A 22,498-nucleotide genomic window follows, 5' to 3' on the forward strand; every position below is an offset into this window, starting at 1 on the left:
CGGGTTCTACTTGTAAAACTAAATAAAATATATCCTTAGGAAAAATGGCAATTTCTCCTTCGTTCTCCCCCTGTCCTCCATTTTATTATTTTTGTATAAAATTCTATATCTCAAGTTCGGATAGATGAATCACATTAATATTTGATAAGCGTCTTTGTAATAAAGTTGTGAAATAAAAAAAAAACAAAAAAAAACAGGACTTAAATACCTTTGCAAATTATAAAACGGCAACCATGTTTATTTTTCAATCCGTTATATCTCCATAAATATTAGTTTTATAAAACTTTATGTTAAAATATTAAGCCTTTTATTTTGAATAAAATGACATTTTATTTTTTAAAATCGGTTAACAAATAGTTGAGTTATGGGAGAAAAGTGATGTTATAATTTTGTGTCAAAATTATTAGGTTTATTATTATGAGAAAATTATTACTTAATTTGGTACTAATTTACAATACTTGAATTAACAATAAATAAAAAAACAATTAATATTTAATCGAATTGTTATCAACCCACCGGGTTGGTCTAATGGTGAACGCGTCTTCCCAAATCATGTGATTTGAAATTTGAGAGTTCCAGCGTTCAAGTCCTAGTAAAGTCAGTTATTTTCACACGGATTTGAATACTAGATCGTGGATACCGGTGTTCTTCTTTGGTGGTTGGGTTTCAATTAACTACACATTTCAGGAATGGTCGAACTGAGACTGTACAAGACTAAACTTCATTTACACTCATACATATCATCCTTTTCCTTTTCTTTTTCCTGTTTAGTCTCCGGTAATTACCTTTCAGATAATACTTCAGAGTATGAATGAGGATGATATGTATAAGTGTAAATTAAGTCTAGTTTTGTACAGTCTCAGTTCGACCATTCCTGAGATGTGTGGTTAATTGAAACCCAACCACCAAAGAACATAGGTATCCACGATCTAGTATTCAAGTCCGTGTAAAAATAGCTGGCTTTACTAGGACTTGAACGCTGGAACTCTCGACTTCCAAATCAGCTGATTTGGGAAGACGCGTTCACCACTAGACCAACCCGGTGGGTTATCCTCATTCATCCTGTGAAGTAATATCTAAACGGTAATTCCCGGAGGCTAAATAGGAAAAGAAAGAAAAAAGACAACGTTTATCAGAAACAGTAGCTTCAAATTCAAAACTGTTACATAACGGTCGATTTTAACGTGATCCTTTTTAACACTCACAAATAAGTCCAGCAGAACAATTAGAACGACGGAACAAAGCGAAGCTAGACAAGAACGCGATCGTTTACATAATTTGCAAATTACACCACCGAATATTCTGTAAAAATTTAATTCAGATAGACTGTCTAGAGAACTTTTTAACATTGAAATTATCAACCTCAGGTTGAGGTTATATGCTTAATTTAGCGTAACACATGATTGACATACCAAGAACTACCTTGGAACTTTTTCGCTGATTTGGAAGCGACTTTTACGCACATTGTCCAGCAATAAATAAAGAAGCATGTTGCAGACAACACACTCTATTAAAAAAAAAAAAAAAAAACTTATTCGTGATATCTTTTCCGTTTTTTCATCATATTGTATGACATTCACAATGAATGTGTATGAAAATTTTGAGCTTGCTAGCTTATGGTGGAGCAGGTTAAAAATGGACGGCAAATTTTTTATCATCCAGCTGTAGAACGCCAGACACAATAAGAGAGAGTTAAATAAAAGCGTATAAAAATGGTAAACACTTGACTTGAGATGATTAGTTTGTTATTTAACACGGAAGATGAGATGAATGAAGAAGTTTTTTATTAATTAAATTAAACTGATATCTAAAAAATGTCAAATCCTTGCTGGGAATCGAACTGATCTGGAAATAGCATGCTGACTAATATAAAAACTGGCTAGCTCTAATCCTCCGTAAACTTTTTTCGGTTTATTTACGACATTCTTCGACAAAAATATTAAATTATTTTAATTTACAATTTTTTATTTTAGAAGGCTTTAAAATGTTACCTGATCATTTTAAAGCCGTTAATTAAAAGAAACGGGAAATATAATAACCAGTTCATTCTGTAAAACACCTTTAATAAAATAACATGACGTATTCATTCATTAACACATGACTTTTTTTTTCTTTTTTTAGAATTGAATATGAAGAATTTATGTACTAAAGAATACTTCTTTCATGAAGTATTACTACTCATAATCAGAAATTCTATTAATAATTAATTGTGATATTTCCAACAGCAAAAATATATCTTTACATTAAGCAGATATATCTTTTACCATAATGAATTTTATTTGTTACAAATGTTTAAGATCTGATTTTCTTGTGACTGTACTTGTTTGTTTCATTCAACATTCATTTCATTGACATTGGATTTTTTTTAGTGGAATGTTTTTTTAGTAATGAGATTTTTGAACGCCATGGTACAATTCTAGATAATTTTCCGTTAATTGTATCCTCACTATAAAAAAAACTTACTCTGTAGTACCTACATTACTAAAAAAATATTACTTTTCATTTATATTTCTTTATTAATGATATCGTAAAAATTGATCTGCTAGATACTTAATACTAATTCTTAGTTAGTTGGTAACTATGAAGGATACCAACAATTATATAGTATTCCTATATAATTATATAATCTATACATAATAATATATTATAATTATAATAATTTTATAACTATTTAGATGACAAATGTCAGATAATTTATTTCAAGTAATAAATCCTAATCATTTACTTTTTAAAATGACAATGTTTATCTATTTAACTTGAAATATGTCTGAAAGACTAATCTTATTCAGTAATTATGAGAACATCATAATATTCTTACAGTACATATATTGTTTATCATGTGTAATTCTCAAGTTTCTAAATTACTGATAAAAAGTATAGATATGAATTTACCGTCAACAATTTTGTGTTTGAATTCCATCTTTTCTACCAAGACAAAAGAAATACTGTAAAGGTTTGCAACAGTTTATCTGGTATCTTATTACGAACCAGGATATGTGATGAAGGTCAATATGACCTTCATCAGATATAAGAGGAAAAAAGATAACTCTGAGAATCCATTAGCGCGCGCACACACACACACACACACACACACACACACACACACACACACACACACACACACACACACACACACACACACACACACACACACACGGTGTACCATATGATTATACGTTAGATTTCATGGTTGTGAAGACTAGATTCCCATACCTCAATCTTTTAAAACGTACATAATTAAATAATTCTTCGAACTGACAACTATTAAATTCTGTGAAAAAAAACTTGATCTAAACCGTAACAAAATTTTAGAAAATAAAAAATTATTAAACTAGTTTTATGTAAAAAAAGAGCGCGACTCTTTCGTCCTTTTTTCCCTATATAAAAAATAAAAACATGATGTCAGGAAGTTATGTGCATCCAGCTGTGGGTGACAGATGATTGTATCTATGATATCTTAATACCTCTATGGCGGAGTGGTAGCATTTTGGCCTTTCACCCGTCACCCGAGGATCCCGGGTTCAAATCTAAGTCAGCCATGGCATTTTTCGTACGCTACAAAAATTACATTTCCGCATTCCCACGTACAAACAACAGGCGGGTCATATGGGTTATACGACCAGCACTATAAATATCTAATTAATATCTGTCCATGTTCGGTTTTGAGGTAACTTTAAATATATATATTTATTTATTTATTAATTATAAAACCTACCAAACTTAACCTATGCTCGCTAGTCAAGGTTAGCGAGCGTAGGTTAAGTTTGGGGGTAAATCTAAAAGTATAAATATAATCTAACCAAACTTAACTTACCCTCGCTTCGCTTGCTAACCTTGACTAGCGAGCGAAGCGAGCGTAGGTTAAGTTTGATAGGTTTTATAATAAAAATATTTTGTTTATTTTGTTATCTCATAACCGAACATGGACAGATATTTATTGTGGTGGTCATATAATTCATGGGACCCCATTAGGTTTATGAGTAGAATTAATTTATCAGGAAACAATTTATTTACGGTGACGCACTAATGTCGGGTTACGTTGTTTAGCCAATCTGATCTACATACAAGACCCTTTCTTTTTCCTGTTTAGCCTCCGGTAATTACCGTTCAGATAATACTTCAGAGGATGATATGTATAAGTGTAAATTAAGTCTAGTTTTGTACAGTCTCAGTTCGACCATTCCTGAGATGTGTGGTTAATTGAAACCCAACCACCAAAGAACATCGGTATCCACGATCTACTATTCAAATCCGTGTAAAAATAACTGACTTTACTTGGACCTGAACGCTAGAACTCTCGACTTCTAAATCAGCTGATTTGGGAAGACGCGTTCACCACTAGACCAACCCGGTGGGTTACATACAAGACCCGCAGAAAGTTTAGGGTCTGCCATATCTAAGTAAGAGTGGCGTGGCAAATTTCATGTTAGATAGGTACTTATAAAATTCTATGGCGTCATCATTTTCCTCCCATATGGATCGATTTTACGTGATTTTAATAGTTATTGGTCTCCTCAGTTGGTATGAACATGCTAAATATGTGACCCAAAGGGCAAAGGCCGTCAGGGCCTCACTGTACCCAGTACTGTACAGTGCCAGCCCATATCCACTGGTGACCAAATTGCTCATTTTTCGGCTATACGTCCTGCCGATTCTAACATATGCTTATCGGGCATGGGGAGCTTTGTCGAACTCCACGCTTCAAAATAAATTAGAAGCCGTCCAAAACATAGCGTTGCGGACGATATGGTTGAGCACCGTGGTTCGTCAGAAACGTTACTCTTCGCTACGATGCGGGACTACACACCGTATCCGAGGTGGGGGAGGCGCAGGCACGCAGACTGTTCGGGAGAGCGGCCGTGTCCGAACACGGCCATCTCCGGGACATCTGCCGAGAGAACCGTACTTCACAGAGTATAAGAAAACGGCCTCATGCCGTATTAAACGAACCACCGTGAAGAGACGGTACGAGAGTCAAGAAATGACAAACCAGGCTTAGGAGCCTCCATATCGCGTAACCTATAAATGGAAACCGCGCGAAACTTCCGGCCGCGTAAGTGACCGTTTTCGCAATTAAATTTTTTTAAATCTATAAAAAGCTAGACGACACCCCACACCGTTCCACGAAGAGACCACATTTTCATTTAGTCAGCATACGCGACTCCCTCCGGAGAACGGGGCGCATTTCTCTCTCTAAATAACTAGGGCTCCGGTAGGCGCACTCCTGCTAGCCCATAAGTGTTGGTACAGAAGAGCGGATGGACTGAAGGGGAATCACGCCGGGATTACTAGGCTCAAAAGCTTAGTCTTTCACTGTCAGAACCGGTAAATAAATTTCACGCTGGTCCATTCGGATAGGAACGCAAATTACCAAATCCGTCCATAAATAAAACTTAAAATTTATAACCGCCACTAAATAACCGATGAAATCCGCCCGATAATAGAAAGATACAGCAGCAAGGGACATTGTCCAGGCTCTGCGATCTGTAGAGAGAAATATTGAAACTTCCGCCATTCTTGTGTTCCGTTCCATCCGTTCAATTGGTATGTAATAATTTTTCAAAATGAAAAAATATTACAATTTGAATAGGAAATGATTTCATTTTGGGGAAAAAAATTAACGGAAAGTTACCTATAAATAATGTTATGAATTACGTAAATAAATGTATTTATTATACCTTCTCAAATAATTAAATAGGCGATGCTAAACTAATGCTTTTCTGATCCAGCCTGCCCGCAATTTTACTCCATTTTTCAGAATCAAAAACTTGTTTTCTTTATTCGATCACGTAAGATCAAAATGCACGCCACTGAAACTTCACTGAACGCCATCTAATGAAATATACTTGGCAATAGTCATTTGGTAATACTTTTGCCATTTCTGTGTTAGGCCGAGAACATTCTGAACGGCCCTCGTACAACAGTGTTTGAAATAGAGATTGGCCCAACACCTGAACAGTCAATGTGCACACACGCTTCAATTGACTTAAAGATCAAAGCTGCGCAGAATTATCAAATGATTTTTCATGTGTACTCAGGTTACCTGTACAGAATTGTTTTATTAAGATAATAATTATCTTTTCTGATAAGAACACTATGATTTCTATGTTTAGTACTGTTTACCTTTCTTAGCTTCATTCTTTTATTATATGTTGACGCGTTTCGGAACAACTCCATTGTCAAAACTTATTGTGCAGGTAATTTTAAATTTCTGTTAGTCTCTTTATATAACGTTTAGTTAACGCCTTCCCCTTTTAGTACAAGCAATTTGTCATCAAAATAGGCTGTATTTGAAAATCCTTACCTACCGATTGATCTTTTGTCCATGCGTTAGGGGTGATAAGGGAAGCTTAACTCCAGATTTTTAGCATCCCCCTACCATAGATTCTTTAAAAACTCGAAATACTCAAAAAGTTTTTTAAATGCGTTTTTCTCTGAATCTATGCATTTTAGGGAAACGTTTTTCAAACAAAAAATGTAGAGGACATTCTCCTCTACAATTAATGTGTTTGAAGTTATGCCGTATAATTTGAAATTGAAATACTAGGTGGCGCTGAAGTTGTAAAAAACGTTGTAAACAACTAGACCGGTTTCGAACACTTGCCCGATTCACAACATTTTCACACTTTCATAAGCTACAGCTCCAAAACAGTAAGTCGTACAAGAAAATTTTTTAAATAAAAGTTGTCTGTTATTTGAGATTAACAACTTTTCCAAATGCAATGCAGACGAAAAACAATTTTTACCGGTGAAAACCCCGAAAAAAACACGTTTTTTACAACTTCAGCGCCACCTAGTATTTCAATTTCAAATTATACGGCATAACTTCAAAGACATTAATTGTAGAGGAGAATGTCCTCTACATTTTTTGTTTAGAGAAAAACATTTCTCTAAAATGCATAGATTCAGAGAAAAACGCATTTCAAAAACTTTTTGAGTATTTCGAGTTTTTCAAAAATCTATGGTAGGGGGATATTAAAAATTTGGAGTTAAGCTTCCCTCTTTACCCCTAACATATCGAAAAAACATCAATCGGTAGGTAAGGATTTTCAAATAAAAATACAAATTGACTGTACTATTTATTTGACGTAATGTCTTATCTTGTCTTTTTTTTATTTATTTGTTATTAACTGTTATACTTATCTTTTAATTTTATTTATCTACTTCCTGTTTTAAGTTACAATATTATTTTTAAATACAGAACGATGATAAGGTGGCAATTGCGCGTTGAAAGTAAAAGAATTTTGTGCTAATGTGTAGGTAATGCGAGTGATATTGAAGTGTGCACAAACTTTAAATACTTGGATAATCGCGCACTTGCCTCATGACGGAAATATTGACATGATTTTCAAGATATACGAAAACTGTGGAATACTAAATTTGTAGTACATCGCGATTACACAAAAGAAATCAGAAAAACGAAGTAAATTGCTGACTTTACGGAAATAAATTATTAAGGAAGTTGGTAATGTAAATTTGTACGTCGCCTACGATTTTAATTCGGTGAAGGGTGTGAAATTTTTTGGTCGAATGATATTAAGTTAATGGTCGTTTCATAGAACAGTGTATTAAAGCAGAAGACTTTATTAAATATGAATTATTCGAACCGAATTGAAAGACTCGTGATAAACGCCAAGTGCACGTAGTTAGTGTATGATTTTCCCGCGGCTCTACTAGATAGATATTCTTATTCAATATATTGAAGCATCTGGTAGTGAAAATTCTTTACTAATAATAATGTTTGTGGGTTAAAAAGTAAAATTAAAGAGGTTAATTTTTAAAATTTTTTAAACGTTTTAGAAGAGGACGTAATCTGTAGAGAAATATTTCCATGAATTCATTTTAAAATGGTGCCAGGAAGTAAAAATTCTTATTTCAGTAGGGCTAGTGAGGCTTGTTATTAGAACTTAGAGGACATTTAGGTTTAACGAAAAAAATAAAGTTAGTAAATATAAGTAATTCAAAAGATAGATTAAGGTTGTTCTTAACGGTACAGGGCATGGTGGTGTGGCGACCGGAACGTCACTAGGCGGGTGTCTTCCCCTACGGGGTTGAGATGTTCTTAACGGTGACAAGCGAAACTCGAATTTTTTATTTTTTTGTATGATTTTTTTTTTAATTGCAAAATTTGGGTATTTTAATTTTAAATTTGGGTAGTAACGGAAGAAAAAATATGCAGATCGCAAATGAACAGGAAAGTTCGATAAAATTGGATTAGGCACTTTAAATATTATACGAAGGATAAAAGACTCTCGAGGTAATACGCAAGAATTATCGTTGGTATATATCGTTGGAATTATCGTTCTGGATATAAGTAAACATTTGTGCTAGGCTGTTGTTAATAGACTCCTGGTGAAGTAGAGGGGGAAATGACGTTGTAAGTGTGATGGGTTCGTCTGTAAATTGAAGGGAAGCAGCCTTTGTTCTTGGAGTATGTAAATGATTCAAGGTTATCCTCGAACTGTACTCTGACCACAAGCTAGTTGAATTAAAATTTCGCATAGAAAAAGAAGATATAGTAGAGATTGAATGTGTGGCGTTATTTCCAAAGTATTTTGGAATAGTAATAATGAAGTTTTAAATAAACGTAAATTACCCTATAAAATTTAATACCAAGGATAATGTACAGAAGGTGGTGATGATAGATGCATGGACAGACAGGCTGGCCAGCCAAGGGCAAATAAATATAACATTAAACAACCGTAGTTTGTTTAGAAATGTTTTAATTTATGAAATGAATTGTTATCGTTTCTTAATCTGTAGACGTAAAAATTTTGATTACGTCGGAAAATGTATATAAATTAAAAGAAATCAGTGTAAGTCTTATGTGAGATCAAACCTATTATCAGCCGGATTTTTTTGACACGTTTGCTATCTCGAAAAATACTTAGAGATTTTGAAAAAACCTGCACGTATTTAAGAATAAAAGTAAACAGATAAGTAATTCAATTAATACTCGCGAAATTTTTTTTTTTTAATATTCGCTCTTATACCATCAAATTCATTGGTGGTTTGAGATTTTCTGATGGAGGGATTAAAAGTTATATTAAAGGAGAAAAAAATAATAAGGCCACTGGGGAGATCTCACCCTGTCTGAATTTTACAAGAATGCTCCTGATATTTTTTCTTAAATTTAGATTTTTTTATAATACATACAGATTAGGAAAAATTCCATAAAGTTTTAAATTTTCCATCGTTTTTCCACTTCATAAGAAAGGATGAGTTGAAACAGTGTAAAATTACAGACATATCTCTAGTATGGATATATATAATTGTTTTAACTATTTACTGAGTGGATGTTAAAAAGATTAATAAGTGAGTTATTAGAGAAATTATGTTTTTAATGAAAGAAAGAAAATTATAGAAGAAAGAAAATTATATTTTTAATGAGTTTCAGACCATCTTCCAGAAGGAATATTCTAGTACGACAGTATTTTGTTATTTTGCAAATGTTGAATTAAAGTTCTCAAAAAAGAAAGACAATGTTTTAAAATTTTTTGTAGACTTTTCTATCATATTTGATTCAATCATTAGGAAAGCTTTTTTTTTTTAATAAATTATCGTTTCTCAACTAAGATGATAAATATGTTACAAAGTTTGATTGATGGGGAAATAGCTATCGAAGAAATTTATTTATAAAGGCTACTTTTATATGGATTTGAATACTAGATTGTTGGATACTAGTGTTTTTCAATTAACCACATATCACAGGAAAAAAATTCTATTTTTTCGGCAGTAGTCAAAAAAACAGCTCTCAAAAATGAAATATATCACAAAAATTTACGTTATTAAAGAAATAATATTCGTATGGTTTCATGATGAAGTCAAAATAATGTGTAGTACACTTGCTGAATCGATGTCAAATAATGTATATGAAGTGATTAAGAATAAAGGAGGACATATTAATTACTACATATTTCCATATTATATGACTTTTATTCTAAATAAAGTTACTTTTTATTAAATAATATCTATGTTTGGATTAATTTGCACTTTAATGTAAATGGATTATGAAAGTAAGGTGTGAGCTAATCAATCTTAATTGTAAGCTGTGAGTTGTGGATATAAATTTGTACTATTTATTATGTAATACAGAAGAGCAAGAGGATATTTTTCATTTTGTTGTTCAATACCTTGTCCTTGCTGAGGGGAGCAGTCATTGGCTAGGGTCAGTCTAGCTGTTGTGTGATTTATTTATACACTTTTTGAACAAAAAGGAATGGGATAAGCTGGCAGCCTATTGCAGACATACGTGGCATTATAGATAGGTACTAGTTCAGAAGTTCAACTAACAACTTTTTAGGATTTCAATTGAAAATTATTGTAATGCTATGTATGGAGGTGTAACAGTATTTCACATTTTTAGTTTCAATATTGATGTTGATATTTAAAAAAAAAATTTAATATCTTGAGTTTAATTTTCCAATTATTATAAAAATAAAAAAGCCTATAAATTTTCAAAATTGACACTTTATTTTATATAAAAACACTATATATTTTCCATTTCATCTTCAGTAATGTAACAATAAAAAATAATACAAATTTTTAACATTAAAAAACTATCAGTATTTTTGAAACACGAAAAGGAGAATATGTACCTTCTGCGAAGATGTACATGTTACAGTAACATGTACAGTATACATGTTCAATTCCATTCGAATCAAAATAGCTGTATAGTGTTTTTATATAAAATAAGAGTGTCAATTTTGAAAATTAATACAAGTGTCTTTTATTTATTGATGTTGATGTTTCACATTTACTTTCTGCCTGAGTTTCAGTTGTTTTAAGTTAAGATGAATGAAGTTGAATTTAATAAGTATTAACATTGTATGATTAAAAAGTAAATTTAATTTGTGAATTTGAATGAAAAATAAAAGTAAATGTAATTTCTTAATTTTTTATACACTCGGTTCCAAATTAAATTGTGTAATAGTAATGAATACTTGATAATTATATTTACTTTTACAACACATTGTGCTATTTTTTGAAATTTATTCCAATTTTGTTAGTTTTTGTTTTTTAAATTACATTTTGATATTTAAAATAAATTTGATTCTTTTATTTTAAATGAAGGAAATTGTTTCTTCTTATAAAATTGTTATAGCATGGTAGTATTAGCAATAATAATGGTGCTAATCTTACAGTTAGTAATATTTTACCTCTTCATTCTCTTAAGCAGTGTTTTTTGTTTCATTAATAGTAATATTTTGTTTTATTTTACTACTTTAACTTTCCAGGTGTTGATTTTTAAATTAAGTGGTAGAATGTGTGCTTATTATATGTTACAAATTATATATTATAAAATGAAATATTGAAAATAAAGCATTATTATTATTATTATTCCAGTTTTTTGAAATTATTAACTAAAGAAGTGTTTTACAGAAATTATAGAGCTCAGAAGAGGGTGTAAAACCATGTTTTCTATAATTGTAAATGGAGTGTTTCTTTCTTATTAAAAAAGGTTTTATTAAAGTATATAAAACAGAAGAGTTCATCTTAGGATACAAGTATTAAAATTATTTTATAAATATTAATTTATTTTATTTGTTATTATAGGAATTTCATTTTTATAATTTTTGTTATTTTCTTTTTTAGTTTCAGCAGCAGTAATTGTGGTCGTTGGTATAATATTGGTATTCTCCTTGTTAATAGTTGTGTTCTTTATTGTCGGTGTTTACAAAGTAAGTATTAACTGTTTCATATTTAAAGCAGTATTTTAAATATTTAAATAAGTCATTTATCGGTTTGATATATTTCTTTCAAGTTTATATTTTGCCACAATATTATATCACTGATTACTTTTTTCTATAGACTAAACACATAAATTTCATATATTCTAATCTTTATCTTCCTTTACTGTTCGTATCACTAAATTTCCTTCACGAACCAAATTCACTAATCCTGGTCACTGTAATGCCCTACTAATCTCGCTTTTTTATTACATTATAATACATCTTTTTCTACATTTTCTTTTTATAACCTCTTCTTTTTATAATTTATCATTCATTCCTTACACATTCTTTTGAAACATTATTTTTCAAAAGCTTTACTCATGTTTTTTTCTAATTTTCATGTTCACAAGATGTTTTGGTCCATAAAAAATAATTTGCACTATAATCTGTTAATTTATGTGTTTTTATATACTTGTTTTTTTCTAAATAACAGTATTCTGCAGTTTCTGGTGGTATTGTGTTTCATTTTTTTTTAACATTTTACATATTCGCCTTTATTCACATTTAATTTAATTAGAATTTCATTATATTGTTTTATACTATTTTTTAAAGCTAAACTTCTTTTTCTGTAATGAATCTGTATGCTTTATTGATTGCTATTACTCGATGGTTATCTTAAACAAAAGAATAGAAAATTTTAATGCTTTTTTTTGCAATTTTCATCCCAAAGTGCTACTCCAGCCTTAAATTTTTTCATTCATTTGCTTTTTCCATGTAAAAATATGGTAAATTAACAGTCAGTTGTCAGTTTGTATATATATATATATATATATATAATACATACATATAAAATATGCTGTGGACTTTTTGGTGTAAGAATAATATTGTCTGCTTGCTGAATGATGTGTGAGCAGAGTAGATCCAGATGGTTTAATTTCACATATTTATACTTTAATTAAAATGAATCGGCTAAAATGCAAATCATCTGATTTTAATATTCAGTTTCTTGTTTTTTAATTGCTCTAGTTAATTTTTATAAAGCAAAAATCAGATAATGATTGTTGCAAATCAACTTGATGTTTTTTGTTAACCCAATTCTATGGTGAGAAATTAATTTGTATTGTGATTAATTACATTAGGTGTTTCTTTACGAGTCATATTTTAAATTATTTGTAAAGAGTTAAAATTATGATGTATAAGTTGAATCAAAAAGAATTTTTGTCTCGATGTTTTTGAAATGATTAAAGTGAGATTCAGATTGAGGCAGTAAGAAAATTTATTGCAAGTCAGTCACCATTTCTAGATTATTTGATACCATTGTGATTATCTCTTTGTAAATTGGCTCGAGTAATTAAATTATGTTTAGCGACAAGGAACCCAGGAAATTTTAAACACTAAGGTATACTGCAATCAAGAAAGTATGATAGAGTAAGTACCTTTTACTAACAACAAGAGAGGCTATAATTAACAATACTGGAATTTATGATTCCACCACAGTGGAAACTGATTTGGTTTGATGTCTTTTTTAGTTGAATCAAGCTTCCATTACTGTTCAGAGGAAGATATGAGTGTGAAAATACCTTATTCAAAAGATGTACTGAGGGTTTATGTAAGAGAATCCTCCTTTTAGGTATTCTCCTCTTATGTATTTAAGGATACACAATGAATTTCTATCCACTGATAAAACATATGAATCTATTCTTATCATCCTACAATCTAATTTTTTATAATTTATTCTGTGTTGTACACAGGTTAATCTATTCAATAGTAATTCCTGTATACTGAGATTGTTTAGGATGAAAGATTATCTAGATAACAAAAATGTAGCTACAGTCAAATTACCAATACAAACCCCAACAGAATACATCTAGTAAGATCTACTGTGTGAATCACAATAAGATTTTGCTTTAGGTTGATATTCTTCTTCAAAATCTTAACCAGCTTTCCATAGGTCTAATCATTTATTACAATCAGTATTACAAAGATGTTGCAAATAATCATTTTACATACAGAAAATTATAAATTTTAATATAGTTATATAAGTAAAAGCATTCTTTGGTCAAGATAATTTTTGAATATTTTAAATAATTATTCTCCATTAAGTAGTATTAATATTAATAACATATTAAAGTTTTATATATACTATAAAAATAAATGTGTGTTATATAAATAAGTAAAATTGTGTTAATATTAAGTCATTTTTTGTTACGTATAATTTTATTTTTATGAAAATTATAATTGTGTTATTCTATGTTTATTACAGAAACGTCCAGGTTACATGCTACCTTGGCTAATACTCACTGGTATTGGTTTGGTCCTAAGTGTTCTTGTACTATTGGTTTATATATTTAATATTGGAATTAATTTGGCTCTTTTGCAACAAATAGTAACTTTGGGTCAGTGGCATTTTATTAATATAATTATATTTTATGAAGTATCATTTCATATGATTTATTTTATTAGAAACTTCATATAGTTAAACAAGTATAACTATATGAATAAATTGAAGATTTCATCAAAACTTTAAATTATTGAAAAATTCAAAGGGTTAGGCAAGTTTGTAACTTAAATTCTAAGTCACTTATATGTAGTTTGATTTCATTTAAAGAAAAGTGAATGTTTATTATTGAAGTAGAGAAATATTTAATAGATTTTCCCATTCTCCAAAAATTCAAAAGAATACACCCCTCTTCTTTAAAACGTTCTAAACATCCATTACTCACTACATTAATATTTTTCTTACTTAATAATTTGTTCCTGAGCTGTAACTTTATTAATTAATCTACTCAGTGGAGCATTTAATTCATCTGCTTGTGAAAATAATTTTTACACTTGTGCTCATAAGGTTGAAGGGTTTTTGATGTCTTGCTCTGATTTTTTTACTTTCTTCCTATGCCTAATTTTCAAACTGGTTCACATGATAAAAAGGGCTGTTTATTGTATATGTTATTTTAAACACAACACAGAGAACCAAAGAGAAAAAAAAGTTTACATATCTTGCAAGCTCATTTTACCTATTTTAGTGTGTTTCTGGTATGGACAGGCTATGGACAGGCCTGATATATATATATATATATAATATATATATATATGCATATGTGAAATATTCTTTATATATTCATTTATTTGTATCTTGAGAGAGTGAATGAATTTCAAACAAATTTTTATTTTGCGATAAGGGTTTCCATAGTGTATAATTTTGGTTTTTCAAATTTGCACATAAACAGTGTTATTGAGATATGTAAAATGCTTTGGATGGTGTTTAATCTTATTCTAAATCCCATAAAGAAGTGAAAGCAAAAACCCGTATTTCTTTTTTGCTGTTTAAGGTAGGAAATGCAATCACCATGGGTCTAAAATTTTACTCAAAGAAAAGAATAAATTTTTAATGCCGGGTGATCATTTGAAAAGTTACCACATTTATTATTCAACAGCTATTAGTCCCATCATATTTCTGTTTGCAGGCATCTACACAATTCTTGGGGGAAACCTTTTTAAAATTATTTTCAAAGGAGTGGAACCCACCCACTACATCTACCTCAACTCAAAAATCTTGGCAATAGTAACATTTAATTACCATTAATTGACAACCCGAAAAAAATAAAGAATTTCCCGTCATATTTCTGTTTGCAGGAACAAACAGAAATATGACGGGACTGATAGCTATTGAATAATAAATGTGGTAACTTTTCAAATGATCACCAGTAGAGTTCTTTATTTGTACATTTACATACTTTAATGTTCCACTTAATTTTCCTCCTAAGTAGTAAGCTATTGAGGGTGAAATTGTCTGCAGCCAGAATTGCACAACTTATTGCTGATGTTTTTTAATCAGCATTATTTTAAAACTCATTGACAGAGTGACAGTTCTATTAAAAAAAAATAAATTTTATAAACATGTAGGTAATATATTAAAAATGGTAAGCAAAACATACTAAGGCTCTTTCTAGTACACCAAAGGCATATACTTTGTTACACAAAACCAGTTCTGTAGTCTGGTGATAGGGATGTATATTATTATTTTTAAGGAATAAGTGTTATTTAAAAAAATATTTAGGCTACGTGATTCATATTTATCAGACACCTAACAAATGTTTCTAATATCCATTTTTATATCTTGAAAGTTTGTTCTGACTTCTTGAAGGATTCCTAAACGATGACGTTAGTTTTCAGACCAGTGTGTGTGATACTACTCCTGAGATATATGTGTCACGAAGATGATTTCTACCAGTTTTAGAATTTTGTTTGTGTAGCTATCTTTATGTCATTAAATTTCTTTCACAATAAAAAGTTTCTATTGTTTATTTTAAACAATTAATATTACATTTTATTAATTAATTTTCTTATATCTTGCCATGAACTTAGAGAATAAACTTTCTTTAAATTTTCTGTAGAATCCTGCTAACCAGGAAGAATGAACTTCTTTAGTGTAAAGTCTTTAGATAATGACCCTGTGAACTGCAGTCATTTACCTGACCTTTCAGTTAAATAAAGTATTTATTTATAAATAAATATTTTAATTATCAAATTCGCATTCATCATTCAATTTTATGATTATATTTTGATTTTAAGATGCCAGAGTCAAATTCACATTTAAATGTTATCAAAATCTCTTACAGCATGAGAAATTTTCCCTTTAAAAAAAGGTCTGGCAATTGAAAAACGGTTTAATTGATTTCATACCTGCAAGGATTGTAGAGTGGTTTCATAAAAAAAGCATGTAACGTTACTAATTTTAATTCATCTGTCATCATTTTATTGTGATATAAAGAAAATTTTCCCTAACATCTAAAAAATCAGTTTTTTTGTTGGTATTGAAAAGGTGCAATGTGATTATACTTTTCAATTAATTTTTTAATGACAAATATGTTACTTAATTTTTATTTTTCTGTTTTTCATAGGATGTCTTTAGTGCATATTAAATAATAATACTGAATATTAAATTTTATGCTTGAATATTTTTATATTTTGTGCCATATGTATTTATAGTCAATCAATCAAGGATATTACTTTATCTTTCTTGTATCTTCTAATTTTTATGACAGATTTTTTCTTTGTTAGTAAACCCTGGGTGAATACGGGCTGGGCAAAAGGAATGAAAGAGGGGACCGACTTACAGAGTTTTGCACGAAGTATAATTTAGTAATTGCCAACACCCAATTTAAAAATCATAATAGAAGAATATACACTTGGAAAAAGCCAGGCGATACTGCAAGGTATCAGATAGATTATATCATGGTTAAGCAAAGATTTAGAAATCAACTCGTTGACTGCAAAACTTACCCTGGAGCAGACATTGATAGCGACCATAATTTGGTGATAATGAAATGTAGATTGGGGTTTAATTAAAAACCTGAAGAAAAGGTGTCAGATGAATCTGTGGAATTTAGAGAAGCTTGAGGAAGAGGAGGTAAAGAAGATTTTTGAGGAGGACATCGCAAGAGGTCTGAGTAAAAAAGATAAGGTAGAAAATGTAGAAGAAGAATGGGAGAATGTTAAAAAGGAAATTCTTAAATCAGCAGAAGCTAACTTAGGCGGAATAAAGAGAACTGGTAGAAAACCTTGGGTTTCAGACGATATATTGCAGCTGATGGATGAACGTAGAAAATATAAGAATGCTAGTGATGAAGAAAGTAAAAGGAACTATCGGCAATTAAGAAATGCTATAAACAGGAAGTGCAAACTGGCGAAAGAAGAGTGGATTAAAGAAAAGTGTTCAGAAGTGGAAAGAGAAATGAACATTGGTAAAATAGACGGAGCATACAGGAAAGTTAAGAAAAATTTAAGGTAATTCTAGCCGAGAGTAAAAAGGATTTAGAAGAAACAATGAACGGCGTAGATGAAGTCCTATGCAAGAACTATCGCATGAAAATAAACAAGAACAAAACAAAAGTAATGAAATGTAATAGAAATAACAAAGATGGACCACTGAATGTGAAAATAGGAGGAGAAAAGATTATGGAGGTAGAAGAATTTTGTTATTTGGTGGGAAGTAGAATTACTAAAGACGGACAAAGCAGGAACGATATAAAATGCCGAATAGCACAAGCTAAACGAGGCTTCAGTAAGAAATATAATTTGTTTACATCAAAAATTAATTTAAAGGTCAGGAAAAGATTTTTGAAAGTATATTTTTGGAGCGTAGCTTTTATATGAAACTTCGACGACCAGAGTATCTGAGAAGAAAAGATTAGAAGCTTTTGAAATGTGGTGCTATAGGAGAATGTTAAAAATCAGATCGGTGGATCTGATTTTGACAAATGAAGAGGTATTGCGGCAAATAGATGAAGAAAGAAGCATTTGGAAAAATATAGTTAAAAGAAGAGACAGACTTATAGGCGACATACTAAGGCATCCTGGAATAGTCGCTTTAATATTGGAAGGACAGGTAGAAGGAAAAAATTGTGTAGGCAGGCCACGTTTGGAATATGTAAAACAAATTGTTAGGGATGTAGGATGTAGAGGGTATACTGAAATGAAACGACTAGCACTAGATAGGGAATCTTGGAGAGCTGCATCAAACCAGTCAAATGACTGAAGACAAAAAAAAAAGTAAACCCTCTAATTTGGCCAGACCTTTTTGTTTATGTAATATTATTAGTGTTATTATTATATGTTTCAAAATGAATATTGGGGTTTTATATAATATTTATTAAGTTTTACTTACATTGAAAAATTATACCATAAATGAAAGAGCAACTCAAACAGTTCTTCCTATAAGTGTTCAATGTGAGCAGCATTTGTCACATGGCACACAGCCAGCCGAGAGGATAGTTCATCGCATACTTTAATCAGCAAGTTTGGAGTAATTGATGGGACAGCTGCATCAATCCTGTGTCTCAAGTCGGGGAGGTTAGCTGGTAACAGTGGCACATACATTTTACCCTTTATAAACTCCCAAAGAAAACAATTGCACAGGGTCAGATGGGCTAACATGGAGGCCATGACAAACAAGCCCTGATATCTAGTCCTCTGTGACCAATCCATCAGTGGGGGAGAATTTCATTCAACCAATCACGTACAGCATTATGTCAATGAGGAGGCATCTTGTTCTCAAATAAAGTTCTGTGGTTCATATTGCAGTTGAGGGAAGGTTTCCTAGGACTACGCACAAAAGACTCTTACATGTTCAACATTGTCTTCAGACACACTCGATCGTCCTGTACTCTTCGCTTTACAAATAAAGCCAATGGTTTCAAAATGTTAGTACCGTATTTGAATATTATTGTCATTCAGGCATCATAACGTAACTTCAGATGGCCTCATGTTGAATTGTAATTACAGATTCTCACTTTACAAACTGCAAAATACAGAATGTTTTCTGCTGGAAAGAGGGTCGCCATCTTTGCTACTAGCGTTTTCAAGCGGAAGGTTCAGGAAACAGAGCTTCTCTGTTGCTCTTTCATTTCATGTATAATTAATGTACATGAAACTTGAGAAATATTACTTTAACAGCTTTAAAACCCCAATATTAATTTTAAAACACTGCATTTTAGGCAGAAGGAGTACAATATTTGAACATTTACTGTACTTTATATTACATTCTTTTTATTTTTTATTAATTACTCATATTTTTTTTTAAGATTATGATATTATTTTGTATTATGTTTTACATTTTATTTTATATTTATGTATGTATTCTTATTTAATCTTATGTATTGTACAAAGAGTACTAGGAAAGTTTTGCAAAGGATGCTGGATAACAATGAATGTGGATTTAACAGAGCTTTCAACTTGAAAAAGTGATACTGTAGAATAGCAAAAACTGTTGGTACATTAATGCTCAAGGATACCTCTATTTTGTGGTAGGTCACATGTCTGTCTTTCCCAAGCATCTTTTTATATTGCAGCATTGTATCCCTCGGTCACAGATGAAGATGATCTATCTGATGTTGGAGCATCCTCAATGGCAAAATTTCCTCTTTCAAAAACACAGTACCACTTAAATATTATTGTATGATGATAACAATCTCTCAAAGTACAATATTCATTTCCTCTATCACTGATCAACAGTTAACTCACATGCAAATTGGCCTGGAATTCATTTTTGACCATATTGACATCACTACCTCATTTTACTAACAACTAAAAATCAAATGACACTGAGACAGTGACTAGAGTGGTTACAATGCAGATTGGAACCTGTCTAACTAAACATGTGCTAACTTGTAACCACCTGTGATGATCTATTCCATCGCATTGCAAAACTTTCCTAGTGCTCATTTTATGACTCATGATGATGTGGGGTAATATCATATTAGGTTATTTGTAAAAGGTAAATAAAAATTATATACATATGTTATTTATATTTCATGAAAATATGGAACATATTATAGATTTTAATAGCATAATTACTATCTTGATTGACCTTTTTTTTGGCTCAGTACATGACAACTTAGCTATCCAATTATATTGAATTTGACCAGCGTAAGTGAATTAAAATCATTGTGGTGTATTATGGTTGATTCTACGGATAAGTAGTTCAGTTTCTTTTTTTTTGGAGTTAAGTCCTTTCAGTCTTATTTAAGACTCGGTAAAATATGTTTTGTTTTCAGTTCATTAAATAGTAGTACACCGATGGGAATGTCTCTTGTGGCATTCGCATTTTGGCATCCTGGCTGAGGTGGACTGGAATATGTCAAAAGCCAAGGTTTCAAATATGACTTCCAGTAAAGCCCATGAGGGCTAAGAAAGGAGGGGTTGGAGGGAAGGTGTTTTCCCCTATGGCGGTCAAGATGACCTGTAAAGTTTTGTGTATGTATATGTTTTCATTGCTTGTTATCTCTAAATTTTATGTGAATATATATGAACAAGTTAACTAAAATTATAGTGGAATTAATCATAAATACCAATTAGTATATCAGATTTTATTTGCATCAGAAGACTGTTGCACGTAATATCAAAGACCTGGTAAAAGAAATTAATTATTGGACATAGTTGATATTGATCAGCTATAAAAATGTTTAACCTCTTTCTGAACTTTTTGTACAAAGTTGCTTTTTGAAATTGCTTAAATGATTTTAAATGTAAACTTTTTTAATGTACTTTATTTATTTATGTCTTGTTGAAGGTATTTTCTCAAGACTATTGTATGCATAATTCTAAATTAGACAAATTACTGACTGCAGTTGCTTGCTATGTATTGTGAGGCAATATAATCCAAAATAAGAGATTTTTTTTACGTTCCATGCACAGTAGAACATATGTAATAAAGAGAATCTTTAGAGTTAAACAAAATTCATATGCAGTCAATGTTCATAGGGAATTATGTCAGGACTTTTACCTAGTAAATTGTTATGAAAGACCATCATGAGATTTCTGATGTTATTAACTAGCTCAGAAGTAGTAAAAGCTGCATTAAAAATAGTAAAGGTTTTTTCTGGTTAATATTTTTCAAGTTTGTATGTATATATTAAATTTCATTCACAGGTAAGTCAGTGATTTCAATATCTTATTCATGAAAATTCAAATTTTTGTAATTGTATGACACAGAAGCTGCTCACTGAATAAGGTTAACACTTATGCAGTTAACATTATTTAGGAGAATCCAGTTGTTGTTTATGAACAAATTCAACTGTTTTTCTTACTATTTTAAAGTTTTCCCATGACCTTAATGTAATACTATTGATTAATTTTTTGACCTTAAGGTATCCATCCACTTATGATGATGATGACTTTGATATATAAACGAAACAATAAAAATTATAATAAGCACAAAGTTAAATTTTTTACTCATTAATGCCACTTTTTTCAACCTTGGTAATTCTGGGATCAATGCACTGATGTGAATATGTGTAAGTGTAAGTGACATATTAATAATGTTTCATCTTACTTTCAATAAAATGAATATAACTAATGCTACTTACCTCTTGCTAGAAACTTAAACAAACCTCTTGCATAATCAGTGTCTGAGTGAATAGGATTGACCATCAAAGTGTAATTTAATTTAGGTTACAGATTACTACAAATCATTTCAACATTAAAATAAAATAAATTTAATAAATTTTCTACTATTTTTTTTTTTTTTTTTTTTTCAGCAATAAGAACATACCTTTTCTTAGTAGTATACAGTTACTATCAAGAACTTAAGGGTGGTGAATCAGGTTCAAGAATGAGTGCATAACTCATGATTATGTATGATACGACAGAATTTATTCTATTATTTTGTGTTATTATTTTATAAATGTGTATAATTTAAATAATAGTGTTATCCTCTTTAATGTTGATGAAAGACCTTTATAGAGTTGTATAAAGCTCTATTAATAATTCTAATGTTTGTCTACAAATATAGTCTGGTAATTTTTTCTTTACATTAAATATAAAACTGTTTATTTTGAATGGAAAATTTGTGAGATATTAAAAAAAAATTAGTTCTTATAATTTTATTCTTCCTATTAATAGATTATCCATAAATTAGATATGCAAACTGCAGAAATATAAAACATGTTCATCAATTGTGTAAAAAAAGAATTACCAAATAATGCATATTTTAAATAGCCACCTGCTATGATGGATTAATATACCTTTGTTTGATTTAGAACTGCCACTACGTATTTTGTTATTTAATTTAAAAATTTAGCAAACCATTATTTTTTTTAATTAAAAATTTTCTGTTTTTTTTTTTAAAACAATATAGCAAAATTAATGTTGAGAAACAGAAATGAAATTTTTATCTAAACTGAATAGGAATTCTATAAATTAGCTTTTTGTGATTGGTTGTTATGGGCAATAATTAACTTATATAGAATTATAATTATAATTTATAAAATCGCTTACCAACAATTATTGGCTTTTATAAATTATAATTATAATTCTATATATTATAC

At 30.4% G+C, this 22,498-nt stretch overlaps 1 protein-coding gene across 1 annotated transcript in view; it reads left to right on the top strand.

Annotated features, from left to right (window-relative positions):
- The window catches only part of LOC142330973 (uncharacterized), a 55,868-nt gene extending 33,816 nt beyond the window's left edge, over positions 1-22,052 (top strand). The window contains exons 4-6 of the mRNA XM_075376461.1: positions 11,596-11,681; positions 13,936-14,068; positions 21,710-22,052. Coding sequence (XP_075232576.1) covers positions 11,596-11,681; positions 13,936-14,068; positions 21,710-21,795 — 305 coding nt within the window. The 3' untranslated portion in view covers positions 21,796-22,052. The remainder of the gene's footprint in view (positions 1-11,595; positions 11,682-13,935; positions 14,069-21,709) is intronic.
- Positions 22,053-22,498: the final 446 nt, after the last annotated feature.

The sequence above is a fragment of the Lycorma delicatula genome, chromosome 10 (genome assembly GCF_047948215.1).
Source record: "Lycorma delicatula isolate Av1 chromosome 10, ASM4794821v1, whole genome shotgun sequence".
In the NCBI taxonomy this organism is placed as follows: Eukaryota; Metazoa; Arthropoda; class Insecta; order Hemiptera; family Fulgoridae; genus Lycorma; species Lycorma delicatula.